Here is a 17568-nt window from a genome sequence, read left to right as displayed (position 1 = left end):
GTATCTCCCTATCCCCGATGGTAAGATCAGACAAGTGTGATCAGATCTGTGACCGGATCCATGATCCACAGCTCTTCTCACCACCTGACCATTCCCTTCAGGATGCCTGAGCTGCAGGGATGCACACACCATCCTAAATATAAACCAGGAGGAAACATCCTAGATATATAATCCCAGTTAGAAGTCCCTCCTAGGTGATGCAATATTTTACCTCAGGAGAACGTTTAGCTTTCTGCTAGCACAAGACATTCCCCAACTCCTTCATGTATTTTGTGCCCATAATGTTTCTGTATATGTATCTCAAAATTAGACACGTAAAGCAAGTTCTTGTCAGCCCCAAGAAATGCTAAGTCATCCTCTGCTGACTGCTGGAATGGTTTCTTTTTCCCACCTAACTTCATGCAAGGTACTGGAATATTGGCAACCTCAATGCTTTCTGTAACATGAGTGCAATCTAAAAGCCCCCTGCATCTGTGGGGAGTCAGCTGGTTCTGTGCAGACTCAGTTTCCCTGTTGCCAGCAGGAATATCCCCTCCACAGGAGAAGTTTGATCTTTTGGGAGCTTCTTTCATTCCTCCTAAGCTCTGATTTTCACTTCCATATATTTTAGCACAACCATAACCAAATATTCACCTTTCCATCGACGTTCTGCCTTGCCCCCAACCAGCTGTCAGATACAACCCAAGAGATACACAGCATGACATAAAAACACCTTATGTTTCCTACATGTTTCTAGGGGCATCAAACAAGCTAAAAAATGCATGAGGCCTTATCAGTCTTCTCTGTTCTTTGGATCCATCCTCATGTGCCAACACAAAGGTTGAAGAGTCATTTGGAAAAGCTAAGTGAGCCTTCTCCAGTGTGCAAAATAACATCTATTGGCAGTGCTGTCGTGAGGGATTCTGTCATTCCCACTGAAGCTGTGCCAGCATCCCTCTCCTTCCCCAGCACTGTGGGTGAAGCTCACTTACACCTTCCTCACACATTTCTTCACAGTGCAGTAAAGCCTCTTTCCCAAAGAAGAGATCTTTTTCTCCTCGTAGTAATCTTGAGCTACTCAAGATTCTAAATCAGTGCCACAGAGTTCCTGTTCTGATTCCCCTCTGGGAAATTTCCCAGCTCTTTCTGCTCTCCTCATGGAGTGACTAGGGCTGCAGCACAACAAATCCGATTGAAATTCTGGGAGCTCCTGTTCACCTGTGTTTCCTCCTGGATTTAATCTGTATCTATAGGAACTGTCTCTGCTATGCTGTTCTCGTCATCACTACTTGCTGCCTGCCAATGTGTTCAGCAAATGAAGCTTTAGGTACAGAGGAGCTTCAGTATCATGGGGCCTGGAGCACTTTAAACCAAGGAGGTTTAGCTTCCAGCCATTTGCCATCCCTTCACTGGGAACAGCCACAACATAACATTGTTATTCTGCTTCCTGGCCTCTGGAACTGCATGACCTGCCTGCTGCAGATCATGTGCACCGTATCCTAAAAGGAATGTCTACATACAGATCTTGGCACTGGCCCTAATGCATGAACCACAGGGAAATCCCTCTCGGTTGCTCAGCTCGAACACTGCCTCCAGTTTCCAGATTTCAGGCTTAAAGCTCTTCTGGTCTTGTTTTAATTCCTCAAGGTCATTTCTTCTGTTCTGTCAGCTACACCGTTATTCATTTGGCTGTGATTCAACACTGCCCAGACATTCCTCACCTTGGAAACTGTGTTAGCCTTATGTCCAGAGCTGCTTGCCTGTTGCAATGACTTACAGGGACTTTTCCTTAGGAGAATGGGATTTCCATGGAGCAGCCCTGTTTACTTATGCATAATGTATCCCTGACAATATCAAGGGTTAGGCATCTGGAGAAAGAGGGGTTTCTTTGCTTTCCCCCAGTCTCAAGCTGTCTCCCACAGCCCTGGTTTCTCATTCTTCCAGGGCTCAGGATTTTTACAGCTGCTCTCCTGGTCTTTGTCCTGACTGTCTCCATTTTCTGCTTATTCTGGGGCAGGAAGGCAATTTCAGAACACATGGACCTGCTATGTGGGGTGGAATTTCATGGGATAATGGATTGCATGAGGTTGTTATGTTTGGAAGTTTTTTCTCAGCAGCAGAAATAAGCCATCAGTAGTAGCAGCCCAAGCAGGCCTTAGCTTACAGCACCCCCTTTGAATGCCTCTTTAATATTTCCATCATATATTGGCCTTACACACTCTCTGGCAGGCTTCCTTTGGAAGCTGATGTATTAGCAGTTTTTATGCCTTTAGCAAATTGCTGTATCTCTCATGGGACAAGAAAATTCTCATAACTCCCATTCCAAATAATAATATATCAGCTTCTATTTTCCTATTTTTCATTGTCTTTCATTGCCTGGAGGACGCCTTCTCCTTTACCATGCCTGTCTGCTGCTGGTCCTTCTCATGTCTGATCCGATAGTTGGTACATTCTGATCTTCAACATGAAGTCTAAATAATCTCTAGGTCTCAGGCAAGTATTTAACTCTTTTGGCTCTTCAGTTCAATTTCTTTCTACTGAGATTCTTTATCACTACATCAGTGGGTTTTTAAACTAAGCAGCTGTGGTTTGTTTGGCTCCTATTGCTCCTGCAGAGATGTTGACTCCAGTTCTCTACCGTCACTTATGGTAGCACTACAAGAGCAATACCCTGAAGGCAGGACTTGTGCTCAGCTCAGGGTCAAGGCAAAGAAGTATTCCTTCCCCCAGGAGTGCCCCGCAGGTATTTATGGAGTCTGAAAATGTGTTTTCCTCATCACACTCTCCTGGTGCTTATCCAGTTGGTAAAAGGCTGATTGAAGCATCTCTGCTGTTGGAGCTGCTGTTCTCACATCCTCTTCCTTTCCTGCCCTCCTGGCTGGGCAGGCAGCAGCACTGCTCCAATGCCACACATTCCCTGATGAAATCTGGCATTTCAGACCACAAAACCTGTGCCTTTTGTTGAGATGCTCAAATTGAGCCTAGGCTTTCTCCGCTGTACAGTTGTCATTCTACATGCATGCCCCTCTCCCACCTTCTTAAATGGTTGGCACCCAATGTTACAGTGTCCAGCTAGATAACCTTCCCTCTGCTGCATCTCTAGGATCAATATTAGGTCAATATTCATACCTAAAACCGGGTAAAACAGACTTTCCCCCCCCCTATTTCTCAGGCTGCTAGTGGTTACAGAGCAGCACGTGTGTGTCTGACAGATAACAAACAAACCCCAGAGCAGCCTGTGGCTTGTGCAGAACCATTGCTTGAGGGTGCAGCATCACTGGAGCTCTGCATTTCCTAGGGACCAGGCAGCCGCTGCTCTCAGATGTAACACTCTGACTCAGGCTTGCACAGAGCTCACAGCGTGATTCATACCCTACCTGGATTATACACTGATTTTATGTTCCATCCTTAAAGCTCCCTCAAAGACAGTATTCTGGGGATTATACAGCATACCCTGCTGTGATGGGAAAGGGTTTCAGCAACAGAAACAGAGCCAGGGAAATAAAATCAACACCTTTTCCCTCCATTTCAAACACACACAAACACGTGCTCCTATGAGTAATATTTTTTGCCTTTATAACAAGCCAATTCTAGAACCTTTTCCCCCTTTTTAGCTCCTCTAAAACCCCAGCTGCATTTTCAGGGACATTTTCTGCCTTACTCGAGCCTTTTGAACTTGCAAAAAAGGATCCCTGTCCAAACAGGCACCTGTATGTCTTAGACTTGTTTCTTTTCCTATTGCATGACTACATAGACTGATTTATATAGTTAATAGAAACATATAAATATATATTTCTATATCTAATATAAGTATATAATATTGTATTTTATTATATATAATAATATGTATTTTTATCTATTCTCTGAATCCCCCTGCTCACTCTCTGACCAGAAAGAAAGCCACAAGTTGTCAAACTTACTGAAAACACAATTAAAAGAGAAATCTGCAGGTAGCAGGAAGACAACAGAATTGCTCAATGCATATTTATAAAGACAAACCCACGACAGATATAAACATGTTTTTTCCCTCCATTGCCTCCCCTTTGGCCCCCACAGCTGTGCAAATTCAATTAATTTATATAGATATATATACATAATGGGCCAGGAAACCACAATTATGTTTTTATTATCATCCATCACTGCGGTTAACGCCGGCCCAAAGAGACAGTGTGATTGAAACTGTGAATTTGAGCAGCGTTTAGTTACGTCAGTGAGTTATTTAACTGACAGAGGCTCAGAGGAGCAAATCCATCAGTGAGCTTCAAACCAGGGCTGGATCTCGCTGTCTGTTTAGCTGTGTGATGCAAAGGGTGATGCTCTGCTGTAAAACACTGCCTGTCTTACGCACTTGCTCCCCAGCTGTTTGCATCCACACAATACTCGTTGTTTCACTCTGGATTGTATTTGCAGGGGGTTCTAGCTGCTCTAGCTGTAAAAAACACCCCTTAAGCCATGCGTGTGAGTGCAGGATGTGGAATAATGTGAGAGTTATGTAACGTGGAGCAGTATTGCAGATCACTGTTTGCTTTATCTGCACAGGCGAGACGGAGCAGTTCAGTTGTCTCATTAGAGACAGGACTAATGGGACTGCCCTGTATAACCAGGGAGCAGCTTTCATAGATCCAGCAATGTTGGATCTATGATGGGATGGGAGCAAGGCATGCACACACAGGGCCATGGATCACACTAATGAACCGCCATTAATGGGTAATTAACCATAGATCAGTTCTAGAAGTGCTTCACCCCCTCACTTTCAACCCAGGGTGTTTCTATACATTATATATATGCATCTCTCCTCCCCAGGGTGCAGCTTACAGCCGTGTTGGGGTGTGAATTCACAGTGATGGTGGATCTGTGGGCAGGCTGGGAGCAAGGTGTGACACACACAGGGTCATGGAGTACGCTTATTGACCACCATTAACCAATAGATCAGTTCTCAGACACACCGGGGTTCATATACATTATCTTTACATCTCTCCCCCCTCCATGGCTCACCCAGTGGCTGTCGGTGTGCTCAGCATCTCCTTGATGTTCCAGACGTTTGGATTCATGTTCTCCCCACAGCCGACACCCTCGCCGCAGGCTCCCGGCCCTCACCTTTGCTCCCGCCTCTCCTAGCCCATGGTGGGCACACAGCCACGCTGCCCTGCAGCAAGGAGCAGGAAAGGGATGGATAAAGGTGGATAAAGCCCTGTTTGGGGGGAGCACACCCTTGTGCCCCCTCACTGTGGGGCAAGCCGGGAGGGCCCGGCCCTGCAGGCCCAACCAGCATGGTGGCCCCAGGGCTGGGCCTGGTGCCTCCGCATGGGCCCAGGGTGCAGACCCCAGGCTGAGGTCCATGGATCTCACCCCAGGGCTGTGGATCCAGCGCTATTCCCAGCTCTGATCTCTCCACAGGTCACCCACAGCAGGCACACAGCCAGATCCTTCCCTCTGCTTAGGAGCAGAGCTCCGGGCTCACGAGGACATTGCTGGGCAAGGGGAGAAAGAGGAGGCACGGAGCCTGATGCACCGAGGGACGCTTCCATGGGATCATGGAATGGTTTGTGTTCAAGGGACCTTAAAGCTCATCCAGTACCACGGGCAGGGACCCCTTCCACTGGAGCAGCTGCTCCAAGCCCCTGTGTCCAACCTGGCCTTGAACACTGCCAGGGATGGGGCAGCCACAGCTTCTCTGGGCACCCTGTGCCAGCGCCTCAGCACCCTCACAGGGAAGAGCTTCTGCCTAAGAGCTCAGCTCAGTCTCCCCCCTTTCAGGTTCAAGCCATTCCCCTTTGGCCTGTCCCTACAGGCCCTTGTCCAAAGCCCCTCTTCGGGTTTCCTGCAGCCCCTTTAGGCACTTCAGCCTGGTGGCCATGGAGCTCCTTTACTTCACATCCAGAGGCTTGTGTGGCCTCTCATGTAAACACCTCTTACAGAAACAGAATGATTTAATTTCACCCATTAGAAGTATGACAGAAATAACCCATCCTCTAAACACTCTGTGGAGAAAGATTCTCAAATATGGAATCTTTTCCTTGTGCTCGTGTATCCTGCATCTTCGGGAATGGAAAGCAGGCATGTTTACTTGCCTGCTTTTTTAATCCTTTAGTTCAAAACAGTCCCAAAACTAGGCATAATGCTGGGTTGCTCGTTCTAATGCAGTGCTTTATGGAGTATATAGAAATAACATTGATATAAATTCATGGGGTAGATTAAAGGACTACTCACATTCCCCTTTATGCTCCTTTGGCTTTAGTATTAAAGGCAGCCTGGAGCTCAGAGGTGTCAAAATAATGGATTTCTTGATGTATATATCTGTCTTCCCCATCAAATCCTGCAGGAATAATGCCTTTACCACCAAAAAAAGTCAAATCATTCTGGACTTTTACCCATAACAAACTTCTCGGAGTGACTTGGCTGCATTGGTTTTGCTTGCCTGCAGTGTGAGGGCTGCTATAAAGAGCTGGGATTCACCACAGCGCCTTGTTGACTCTCAGCTGCGTGATGCACCTCTAACAGGTTAGTTTGCTAAGTCCGGAGCAGGGAATCACAGCGTGGATCTTGTCTCTGCTTCAGGGAATGGATAAGGGCCAGGTTGTCCAAGGCAGCCTGGGCTGGAAGGCGAATCTTCCCCCAGGGAGCCATGCTGATGGGAACATTGATGTTTATTATGCTTGTTGAGTAAACAGACCCTTGTTCTGCTCCTCAGCTGCTGCAGCTCCTTGGTGCCGGTGCTGCTGCCAAGACTCTTGCTGTGTACCCAGGACCTATAGAGCCCTGCATCGTAAATGGCCATTTGCCATCATTTTATTGCTCCTAATCAGAAAGTTGGCCCAGAACTGCCTTCAGAAGAGACTGTAGTGCCCTGTGGCTGTTTACAGCACTTCCACTGCCCTTAGGAAAGGATTTGCCAGTGCTTTGCACACCAGTGATAAGGCTCAGCACCTTATTTTAGGCTATTATACTGAGCTATTCCTATTTCTGGTGCGGCCGGAGCTTCCTGGTTTGAGTTTGTGGAGTATGATAAATGAGATTTGTGTCGTTCTGCTGACAATGGAAAGACATTCCTATGAGGAAACACATTGTTTTAATTATAGGTCTGAGAGCTACCTCCAGTGCCAGTCCCCCCATCCATAACAGGCTCCAGGGAGATTAGCCACGTTGCCAGGCACTGGCTCGTGGCTCTCCTTCTATCTGAAGTAACAGACTGTGCTGCTAGAGCTAGGGAGTGCGGCCAGATACCTGAAGCCTTTCATTTAGTAAGAATTAGCAGAAGCTGCCAAGAGATAGGCAGCAATAGATGGGCTGTGTCCCTCCATTCTTTTTCTCTTTGTAATGCATTTCATTAGAAACTCACAGGAGCAATTCAGTTAATAACGTGTCAGTGTCCAAGGGTAGTCAGAAACATCATTTCTTTGCCTGAAGATTGCTCCATCCCTCCTAAGATGTCCTTGGCCATGGTCCTGGCTTCTCTTTTCCCCTCATTTGGATGGGATCCTGGTCCTGTGTCCAAATGTGGAGGTAGAAAAGAAGGAGAAATCCACACTTTTAGGAGAAGTCATGGATTTCTGTTCAGCCAAACAGCACTGCTGTGGCTCAACGTGCCAAGCTATCGTGCACGAGACAAGATGCTGCTGAGAAAGGCACAAACCCCTTGTGGGGTAGGGACCATCAACTGGAAACACCCAACGGCAAGAGGCTCTCAAGCCACAGATTCCCCCTCCAGCATCTCCCACCTCTTTGCATCCGTCATTGCCTTGGATTTGGATAAAGCAGCCCCGAGCACCCGGTGAGCAGCAGGGCAAGCAGTGAAGCTGGCATGCGGGGGGGTCAGTTTGGTGGTGACTCAGCGTCTGATTTATCCCGTCTGTGCGATGCTCCTGTGGGAAAAGGTTATTAATCAGCTCTGCATTTCCACACAGCTCTGTGATTTAGGGTCCCCCATGATGGAAGTTTTGGTGAGTCTGAAGTCATGTCCCTCAGTGGCTTCTGGAAAGGGCTGGCATGCTGAGGAGAGAGGGACTGAGGTGGCACCAAGGGGACTGTCCCCTCCCAGGACCCCAGGGAGGAAGAGCCCAGCGGGGCTGAGCACAGGTCAAGGTACACTGTGAAAATGGGGTTCTGCTGCAGTGTTCATAGGAGAGGGATGGAGACACATCATGCTTAGAGCAGAGGTCCCTCTGTCCAGCCCCCAGCACAGTGTGAGCTGCTGACCTCTGGCTGCCAGTGCATCCTCCTGCTGCTGAGTACGGCTCAAACACTAATTCGGGGCTCCCTGTTGATGCTGGCTCTGGCACAGTGGTGGTTTCTATGGCAACTCCAGAGGCAGATGCAGGGATGGCTTCAGCTGAGGTACCATCAGTCCAGGTATCCCAGGATCTTCTTCCCAGAACGCTGACAAAAGGCCATACAACACACTGGGACAGACCCGGTGATTGCTGCACTTGGGTGGACAGCAGAGATGAAGGGGCAACAACACCAAAACCATCTTGTGGATGCTCTTCTCTGAATCATTTCCAACTTTCCCCTCACATGGCACAACCTGCCCCAGCAGTGTGCTGGATGTGCCACGCCACGCTGGGATTCAGCCTCATGTCCCTCTGGCCCTGCTGCCCACCTGAGGATCACACCGGATGTCTTCTCCAAAAGGTCAGGCATCCACACTTGATATTTACTCAGACCTGGAAGATCTTTCTAATGTTCTATCAGTGGAAGATCGAATCTCTCTCTGCCTGGAGCCAAAACCAGCAAGGTTCAGGAGATCACTTGCAAACTGGGGGTCACTCGCCACTGGTTTCTCTGTGCGTGCCTAAATATCACCGACAGACACCACTGGTATGGAACTTACCTTCCCTTCCTGATGCCAGAAGCAGGACATGCAGTGCTCCAGGTGAGCTGGAAACAGCTGGATCAGCTCTCCCTGTCTCATTTGGGACAGGGCTGTGATGCTGGATGGGGTTCAGGAGCCCTGTCATCGTTCAGGATCTCATCTCATTTCTCATCATCCTGGCAGCCCCCACCATTCCCTGCCCTCTCTTGCAGCCTTGCTCCCTCTGACAGAGCCTTTCTCCTGCTGTTGCCTTCACCCCCTGCAGCCCCTTCACCCACAGGAGAGGACAAACAGGAGCAAGGCTGTACCGAGGCAGGACAGCCACTGCTCAGCTCTCACTCTCCAAAAGGAGGGCGGGATCGCTGCATCCCATTGCTCCACTCACCCTGGCAGTGGGGAAAAGATCAAGAGCCGTCCCTGCTGCAGAGCACAGGGTCCTTAGGAGGATGCTTCCTGACAGGCTGCAACATATCTCTGCCTACAGCAGGATACCCAGGGACGACACGACTCCAGCAGGGTAAAACTCCACGTGTTTCGTTTATTTGAGGTGCTACATCACCTCCTAGGCACTGAGCTACAGGGCACCTCTGCTACATGAGACATCGACTGGGTCTACGACGACACAGCACTTACTGCTACACACATGGCACGGACAGGGCAGCATGGCCAGCGCCTGTCCTACCACCGTTGCTCCCTCTATGCCACCGGCCACAGCCCTCCCACCAGGCAGGCTTTAACCCCAGGCTCCATCACCACAGTGCTGCAGGAGCCCAGAGGTGATTCCATGGCACAGCAAGACACCACAGCTGCTCCGGCACCATGGGACGGTGACGCTCCGGAGCCGGGTCACCCGCACGCACCAGTACTCACACACCCTGTCCCCGTCTTCAGGCACTTGATGCTCGGCCGGGACTGGTCCCCGGGGCCCGGCTCAGGGTGCCTCTCGCAGGCACAGAGCCTCGACGGCCCCGCTGGGGCCCTGTGCCACCCCTCCGATGACAAAGAGTAGGCTGGGTGCCGGGCAGCTGGAGCAGGAGCAGCGGCCAGTGGGCATGGGCGGCAGCGGCTCCCACTTCTTCTGCGAGGGGCTGAACCCTTCCACCGAGTCCAGCGGGCAGGACTGGTTCCCTGTGGGACACAGAACGGCATCAGCGCCCTACAGTCATAACCTGCACCCCCGGCTCTGCCTTTCATCCTCCACATGCCTTTGATGCCCCACAGAGCCCCTGAGCCCTGGGCTGTGTGGGCTGTGTCATCCCAAAGGCAATTAGCAGAGGCACAAGAGGATTAGCAGCATCTCCAAAGGGATTGCTGCTGGCAACGATGCTGCGCTGCTGGATCTGCACCGGGGGATAAGGGAAGGCAGCTCCCACTATGGCAGTGCTCAGAGCAACTCCATGCTGCAGGGATCCAGCCAGCACCACTTGTCTTCCCCATCACCTCCTCCTGCCCTGCAGCAGGAGGTCCAGCTCTGGATAGGTCTGGCAGCGCTCAGTGGGGATGCTGTGGCTGGCACCAGGCTCCCTCCTGCTGCATCCTGCTGCTGACTGACAGCACTAACCTTTCCCCAGCTCTCTCAGGAGAGGGATGCAGTGCTGCAGCCCTATGCAGTGGGGTTGAGCTGGTATGGGCTGTGTGAGCGTGGTACCCTGCACATGAGCAGGGCCATCAGATCAGTGCAGGCAGACTGTGTAGCAGCCCCCAGCATTGGGGGGCACAGGAGAGACACGATGCAGAGGGTGTTGCAGTACCCCGATGGTTTGCACAGCCAACCTGCCCATGAAGGTAACCTATGTGCCACAAAGGACAGGGATGGGAACATGGCCATAAGCCTGCTCCTGGCCTTACCGAGGCCACCCACAGCCACCACTCTTCCTCCCAGGCAGCCAGCCACGAAGTCGGCTCTTTTCTCCCTCATGCGGATACCACGGCTCGGCTTGCTCCATGCACCTGAGGGCGAGAGGGTGTGAGCATCACCCACTGGGGCTCCCCTCTGCACACCCCTGGGTCAGAGAGCACAGGGTACAACTGTTTACGGATGCAGAGGCTGATGCTCAAATCCCCAGTGAACCACATCCTTTGGGCATGGACACCCCTCACCAAGCCCCATGGAGGCACCCAGGACCTCTGGGATTCCCCCACCCAGCTCACCCTGCGCAGGATCAAACATCTCCACGGTGTTGACGAAGTGTGGACGGGAATAGAAGATGTGTGGCCCCGGCTGCTGCAGCCCACCCAGGCTGAAGACGATGCCATCAGCCATGGCGCAGGCGGCGAAGGCACGGCGGCTCGGCACGCTGGGGTACCGCGTCCAGCTCCTCGTCTCCAGGTCAAAGGCCTCGAAGGCAGTGACGGGCAGCTTGCCCTGCCGGCCCCCTGCGCACAGATGCTGCTGCCACTGCCCCGAGCTGGCACCATGGAGCAGGATGGGACCACTGGATGCAGTGCAGGGATGGGAAGGCAGCACAGAGCCACCCTGGAGTGCACCAGGTCACCCCCTGCTCCAGGGAGGCAGCGGAGGGACACAGGGGGCACCTACCCAGGACAAAGATCTTGTTGCCCTGCAGGAAGGTGGAGGCCCCATAGCAGGGGGTGGGCATGGAGGGCAGGGGCTGCCAATGGTCCTTTGCCGGCTCATAGACACGGACCAGTGCCTGAGGAGAGGTGTCTGCACCCATTCCTCCCAAGGCATAGATGGCCCCATCTGCAAAAGAGGTGGCATTGAGGTTGGGGGGCTCTAGGCAGCACTGTGGGGCTGTGTGCCCCCCCGTGCCCTCCAGTGCAGGCAGCACAGGTGCTGCTGAGCCCCATGTCTGGCTTCTGCTCCAGGGTGGCCAGGGAACAGTGAGTGTGGTCAGGCCTGAATCCAGCAATGCCCTGACCCCACTCGGACCCTCCTGCTCCTCTCTGTGCCCCATCCATCAGACACACAGCAGAGCACAAGGCCATCGGCTCTAATTATTCTCGGCAGTACCATCTCCCTGGAGACACCATGGCAACACAGCCATGCTGCCAAATCCTGCTTCGCTCCCACTGCTGCCCTGCCGTCCCCTCTGCCCTGCCCACCCCACTCACAGCATCCCCAGCCAGGGAGCAGACATGGGCATTGCATATGTAACACCAACCCCGGCTCCCGGGCTGCACTCAGCAAAGTTTGGGCAGGATTCACAATGTGTGCCATGCACAGAACACTGAGCCAGGCTGGAGCAGGATGCTTGGCCTGCTCCCAGCCAGAGCAGCTGGGGCAGGCTCCTATGGCTGGAGATGCTTCACATCACCTCCTGCACCAAGGCTGCTGAGGCAGGAGCATAACCCTGCTATTAATTGGCAAGTTCATTGCTGGGTGAAAGCCTCGTAGTGCATCCCAAGCAGCAGCAGGATCCATATCCCACCCGAGCATCCCTGGTGCCTGCATCCCCCCCTCTCCAGACAGCTGTACCTGAGCCCCATCCCTCACCTCTCTGCACAGCTGAGATGCCCATGGAGGGCTGCGTCAGTGCCGCCTTCTTCTCCCACTTGCCCTCATCCACGTGGTAGCCCTCAACGGAGGCGAGGGGACTCTGCGCTGCGTCCACACCACCCACCACCAGGATCTGCTTGCCCAGGACGAGGGCAGCAGCACCAGCCCGTGGCGTGGGGAGCGGTGGGAGCGTGGTCCAGCGCTGTGCGGGCAGGTCGAGCAGCTCAGCGGTGCCCAGGGCCCTGCCGCTGCCGCCACAGCCGCCCAGCACGAAGAGCTGCCCATCACGGTGTGCGGTGCTGCAGTACACGCGCTGGGTGGGCATGGACGGGAACGTGGCCCACGCGAAGGCGCCCGCGCCCGCCGCCATGGGCCGGATCAGCCGCACCGGGGGTCCCCGGGCCCTGGCCTTGCCGTGCCACCCATGCGGCCTGGCTCAGCCCTGGCCCGGGTCTGCCCACCCTGCTCCTGTGGGGAGAGCACCCGAGTCAGCACACAGGTACGCACGGATGCCCCCGGCCCCGGTGAGACGGCTCCCCTGGTGATGTGACAGATCCATGCTTCTTAGGGCTCTCTGCTTATCCCCTCTGGGCTCCTGCACCCTGGGGCTCCCTGCTTGTCCCCTCTGGGCTCCTGCACCCTGGGGCTCCCTGCTTGTTCTCTCTGGGCTCCTGCTCCCTACAGCTCCCTGTCTGCACCCACCAAGTCTCCCCTGAGATCCCTGCCTGCACGCATTGAGTCTCCTGCTTCCCGAGGTTCCCTGCCTGCAACCACCGAGGCTCCCGCTTCCCACGGCTTCCCGAGGCTCCCTGCCTGCACTAACGAGGGCTCCCATTCCCTGAGCCCCTGCTCTCTGAGGTTCCTGCATCCCGGTCTCCATCTCCCCAGTGCACGATGCTCCAGCGCACAGCCTGCCCTTATTCCCACTGCTCTGGCTCCGAGGGGCTCCCGCTGCGCACCCCGTACCCACCGGGACGGCCGCTGTCCGCTGCTGCACCCGCCGGGAGCGGGGCAGGGTCCGCGGCCGCGCTCACCTCCCGCCCGCTCCGCTGCTCTCTCCGCCGCTCCGTTCCTCTCCGTTCCTCTCCGTTCCTCGCCGCCGCCCGCGCCGCTCCCGCCCGCTGCCGGTGGAGGCGGTGCCGCGCCCGCCCCGGCCCCCCCCCCGCCGCCGCCCGGCCCTCCCGGGGTGCTGCCTCTCGGCCGTGCCCCGCGGGGCCGGCCCGTGCCACCCCTGCACCGGGCTCATGGAGCCGAGAAGCCGCAGTCCCCTCTGAAGGGGACCCTCTGCCTGTCACCACCTCTAGGGATGGAGCATGAGCTTGGTCCCATTCTGAGCACGTCCTTACCGGGGTCTCTGTGGCATCAGGAAGGTCCTAAACCCTCCATGGTCACTTGTGTCCCCACTCGACTGAGCCCCGTGAATGAAGACACCAGGGAAGGCACTTCCCACCCACAAAGCACAGGCACAGCTGAGGCCAGGCAGGAAACTCACAGCAGTAATGAGCTAAAAAGGTTTGTTTAAAAAGAGGCAGAAGGGACAGGGCCTGGATGGCTCTGCTGGGGAGGACACCGCAACACTCGGGTGTGCTGATGGCAACACCACCCCGCACCAGGCACTGGCACGGTAGTGGAAATAGAGGTGTGAATGCTGCATGGACGTCTGTGTTGCATCCATGGTGGGATGGCCCTGCCAAGGAAAGGAGAGGCGTTTCCAGCAGGGATCCCATCACACAAGCTCCCAGGATGCTCGTGCTCAGGCGTGGAGGCTTCTGGTAGGAAGATGTGGGTACATCACACATTGGAACGGGGAGAGCTCGAAGAGCCCAGCCCCACACTTTGTCTATGCACAGCAGGAAGCAGGCGGTGTTCCAAGTCCAGAGCCCCTTGCCCTTGTGAGGAGGCATCACCGTCCATCCCACTGCTGGCTCGGGGTGTCCTCCTCCCTGCAGGCCAGGTAACGGTCGTAGTTCTCCTCACACCTCCTCACGCAGTGCAGGAAATAGTCCTGGTCAGCAATGGCCTGCAGCAGGTCGGTCTGCACCAGGCAAACATCGTACAGCTCCGAGGTGGGAACACGCTGGGAGCTGTGGCTGCCCCGCTCCGAGAACACCTGCAATGGGAAACAGCAGCTCACAGAGGCACCCGCACCCTCCATGGGCAGCAGTGCCAGGGCCGTGCTTCCCTATGGAACAGACCACAGCAAGCAGCTGGAAGAAAACAACTCTTGTGGAGCAGCTGACCCCAGGAGAAGCTGTACCAACAGCTCTTCCTTTGATCTCTTGCACTGGAATTCACCTTCAGATCTTTACTACAGCTCTCCCTATGGCCACCTGACAATCTGTTTCCCCCCAGTGCTGCTCTGTCACTGTTACTGACACAGGGACAGCCCTGAAGAGCTGGTGATGAGGAGGGGAAGCTGCTGTCCAACCTGTCAGTCCTGGCTGCAAAGGCCTTGGGTGCCACCCAGACCCAGTGAGGTCTGCTGCCACCGCAGCTTCATCCTACCTGTCTGATCTGGTGCGAGGGGAGCCCTGTGCTGGCTGCATGGCTGCTCTGAGGCAAGCTGAGCAGCCCCACCGACCTGCTGTGCTGGCTGCAGATGGTGAAAGCAGGAACTCCTTGATCAGGGAATCAGCCTGAGGCTGGAATGCTGCAAGTAGAGCTGTGTGAGCCACCCTCAGCCACTGCAGACACGCTGCTGAGTACAGGGGCCTCAGACTCGCAGCAGAGCCATCCGCAGTAATTCCCTGGGAACAGGCACAGCACAGACCAAAGCCTGTTCCTGACAGGTCTGCTCCAGGCAGTGACAGCTCCTGCCACCCGCTACAGATCCATGAGCTGGGAGAGCTGTTGTGGAATCATGGAATGACAGACTGTTTTGTGTTGGAAGAGACCTTAAAGCTCATCCAGTTCCAATTCCCTGCCACAGGCAAGGACCCCTTCCACTGGAGCAGCTGCTCCAAGCCCCTGTGTCCAACCTGGCCTTGAACACTGCCAGGGATGGGGCAGCCACAGCTTCTCTGGGCACCCTGTGCCAGCACCTCAGCACCCTCACAGGGAAGAGCTTCTGCCTAAGAGCTCAGCTCAGTCTCCCCCCTGTCAGGTTAAAGCCATTCCCTTGGCCTGTCCCTACAGGCTCTTGTTCCAAGCCCCTCTCTATCCCCTTTAGGCAGTGGGAGCTGCTTTAAGGTCTCCCCTTAAGGAGCCTTCTCTTGTCCAGGCTGACTCTCCAGAATACGTGATGAGCATCCCATTCCTTACCTCTCCCCGCTGCCTGGCAAATGCTGCTGAGCATTCCCCCTTCCATTCCCCACCAGCACTGTCACCTTGCAGATGGAAACAGGGGTTCAGGCTCACCTGGACACCCCCCAGTGCAAGCAGCAGGTGCTGGAGGGACCCTCAGCCCTACCTGGGGATTAACAATGGTGTCGGCATCATCCAGCCGGATATTGTCATCAATGAAGATGTGGTGAACGCTGGAATCATGCGGGTCAATCCACAGGGGTTTCCCACCCCTGGAGGAGAACTGATTTCTGGCCCACCTGAAACAGTGAGCAGGACAAGGAGCAGTCAGGGAGGGAGAGGGGAGCAGCTCGCTGTCAAAGGCAGGTCGGGTATAACAACAGAGACCATCCTTCCCTCTGCCTGCTCCTGCTTCCTGGGAAAGGGACATTTTGCAGCGAGGTGACAAATCAGGGGGTGTTTGGGGAAGAGCAGGAGGTAAACTAAGGCCTGAGGAAAGATGAGAGCCCCATCAGGCTGCCCACAGGCAAAGCAGGGAGCATGCAAGTGATAAGGCCCCAACAGTGTAAAGACCTCAAAACTCAGAGCTACCCCAGAGCAGGAAAAGCTCTGAGAATCACAGGAGAGAAGAAACCTCAGTGCCCTGTTTCTCACCAGTCAAAGTGGTCTTGGAAGCCACCGATTCCCTCAAAGGAGCTGAAGTAGCTGTAAAGCTTTCTTGCATCCTCCCGGGAGGTCAGGCGCTCTGCTCCCCTTGTCAGCACCACCTCCCGCTTGCTGCAGCGTATCTGCCCAGGGGTGAGGTCCACAGGGAGCTGCAGGACCACAGAGAGGGGGAGAGGAAAGGTTGCCAAAGCAGACAGGTTGGTTGGTGCATTGGAGGCTCCCCCCCAGCACAGCATGGGAGGATGGTGCTGGGGACAAAACCACAGGAAGTGTGGCAGCCCCCAACCAGAACTCATCTCTCCTGGGATGGGAGGGAACGAGCTTGCTGCACACTGCCCATGTTTCAGTCTCCATTCCCTAAGAATACTCCAATGAACAACTGAGGCAGCTTCCAAAGCTTGCTCCCAGCATTCCTACTGGTGTGCTGCCAGGGGGAGAGCACGGCTGTGACCAGCTCCGCTGCAGCAGCCCCTCTCCAAGGGAAAAGATGCTCTATCCAACTTGGGATACCCAAGAGAAGACCTTTCCCAGCAGGATCCATATACACATGTGCTTCCTCCTGCTAACAGCTCCATCCATGCTGCGTTCCCTGCCTGGTGTTTTAACCAGCAAAGCCATGTGTCAGCAGAGCACCGCAGGATCCGTGCCCTCGGGTACCACTCACCGCCAGGTCCCGCAGCGCAGGGAACTGCGGGTGCTGCCCCTCCAGGGCACAGCTGACAGCGCGGAGGGCTCGGGGCAGGTCCGTGCCGAACGTCCGGAAGATGACAGCGAAGTCCCGTCCGTCCCGGTGCAGGGCGTCCAGCAGGCGGAGGAAGGCAGGGAGCAGGAGGTGGTAGCGCTTGCCGGGGTCCCCCTGCACCGAGAGCAGCTCGTGCGGCCGGCCCGGCCACTCCAGCAGCTGCAGGTGACGGGCATGGAGGCTGCGGAAGCACCGGCCCGGGCCGCGCTCCGTGAACGCGGGGTTCCGGCCGTGGTGGCTGTAGTAGCTGAGTGCACCGGGGCACGGCGGGCGCAGGGACGGGCGCTCACTTACCCACTGCCACTCGCCTGCAAGAGAAGGGGGGCTCAGCAGCGGCTCGATCCCCGCCTCTCGCAAGCCCCGGTTCCCCGGTGCTCACCGGCGGCGCCGGCGCGGCCCCAGGTGACGGTGCTGAGGAAGCTGTTGAGAGCCGCCCGCGGGCCCTGCCCCGACACCGTGTCCGCCACCACCACCGTGTTGTTGAGATCCACGTGCAGCACCAGCCTCCGGCCGGATCCGCCGCTCATCTCCCCGGCACCGCCGCCGGTACCGGCACCGGCCACGCCGCCGTTACCTGGAGACGGCGCCACTTCCCCCCGCGCCTCCTCCTCCCGCCAGCGCCCCCTGCCGGCCCGGGGGTGTGCCCCCAGCCGCCACCGGCGCCGT

At 55.2% G+C, this 17568-nt stretch overlaps 2 protein-coding genes across 5 annotated transcripts; both read right to left on the bottom strand.

Moving 5' to 3' along the window:
* Window positions 1-9309: 9309 nt before the first annotated feature.
* On the bottom strand, window positions 9310-13330 carry KLHDC8B (kelch domain containing 8B). Of its 3 annotated transcripts, none has more exons than XM_034066167.1 (6): window positions 13222-13330; window positions 12249-12719; window positions 11331-11495; window positions 10943-11167; window positions 10640-10741; window positions 9310-9919 (listed from the first exon to the last, which is right to left on the bottom strand). In XM_034066167.1, the coding sequence occupies exons 2-6, from the start codon at window positions 12619-12621 to the stop codon at window positions 9723-9725; spliced, it is 1062 nt and encodes a 353-aa protein (XP_033922058.1). In that variant the 5' UTR covers window positions 12622-12719; window positions 13222-13330; the 3' UTR covers window positions 9310-9722. The 3 variants fall into 3 exon arrangements, with proteins under 3 accessions (XP_033922058.1, XP_033922059.1, XP_005142150.2); XM_034066168.1 differs by having other exon boundaries at window positions 13286-13330; XM_005142093.3 differs by lacking the exon at window positions 13222-13330 and having other exon boundaries at window positions 12249-13184.
* A 421-nt stretch (window positions 13331-13751) lies between these two features.
* On the bottom strand, window positions 13752-17484 carry LOC115945317 (uncharacterized). Of its 2 annotated transcripts, none has more exons than XM_031042843.2 (5): window positions 17282-17484; window positions 16825-17210; window positions 16149-16309; window positions 15661-15793; window positions 13752-14361 (listed from the first exon to the last, which is right to left on the bottom strand). In XM_031042843.2, exons 1-5 carry the CDS (start codon window positions 17427-17429, stop codon window positions 14155-14157), a joined length of 1035 nt encoding a protein of 344 aa, XP_030898703.2. In that variant the 5' UTR covers window positions 17430-17484; the 3' UTR covers window positions 13752-14154. The 2 variants fall into 2 exon arrangements, with proteins under 2 accessions (XP_030898703.2, XP_033922094.1); XM_034066203.1 differs by lacking the exon at window positions 13752-14361 and adding an exon at window positions 15408-15577.
* Between the last annotated feature and the right edge of the window lie 84 nt (window positions 17485-17568).

Source organism: Melopsittacus undulatus, chromosome 9 (genome assembly GCF_012275295.1).
Source record: "Melopsittacus undulatus isolate bMelUnd1 chromosome 9, bMelUnd1.mat.Z, whole genome shotgun sequence".
Lineage (NCBI taxonomy): Eukaryota > Metazoa > Chordata > Aves > Psittaciformes > Psittaculidae > Melopsittacus > Melopsittacus undulatus.
The sequence above is the reverse complement of the archived record's forward strand: the minus strand, read 5'-3'. Positions and strand labels throughout refer to the sequence as shown.

What these genes read in the sequence shown, in the direction of transcription:
- KLHDC8B (XM_034066167.1), bottom strand. Translation starts at nt 12,621, where the DNA reads ATGGCGGCGGGCGCGGGCGCCTTCGCGTGGGCCACGTTCCCGTCCATG. An exon ending in CAACAAGATCTTTGTCCTGG is followed by an intron (nt 11,168 to 11,330) that starts GTAGGTGCCCCC and finishes ATCTGTGCGCAG; the next exon opens with GGGGCCGGCAGGGCAAGCTG. An exon ending in GATGTTTGATCCTGCGCAGG is followed by an intron (nt 10,742 to 10,942) that starts GTGAGCTGGGTG and finishes TCTCGCCCTCAG; the next exon opens with GTGCATGGAGCAAGCCGAGC.
- LOC115945317 (XM_031042843.2), bottom strand. Translation starts at nt 17,429, where the DNA reads ATGAGCGGCGGATCCGGCCGGAGGCTGGTGCTGCACGTGGATCTCAAC. An exon ending in CTGCGCTGCGGGACCTGGCG is followed by an intron (nt 16,310 to 16,824) that starts GTGAGTGGTACC and finishes GTGGTCCTGCAG; the next exon opens with CTCCCTGTGGACCTCACCCC. An exon ending in ACACCATTGTTAATCCCCAG is followed by an intron (nt 14,362 to 15,660) that starts GTAGGGCTGAGG and finishes TTCCCATTGCAG; the next exon opens with GTGTTCTCGGAGCGGGGCAG.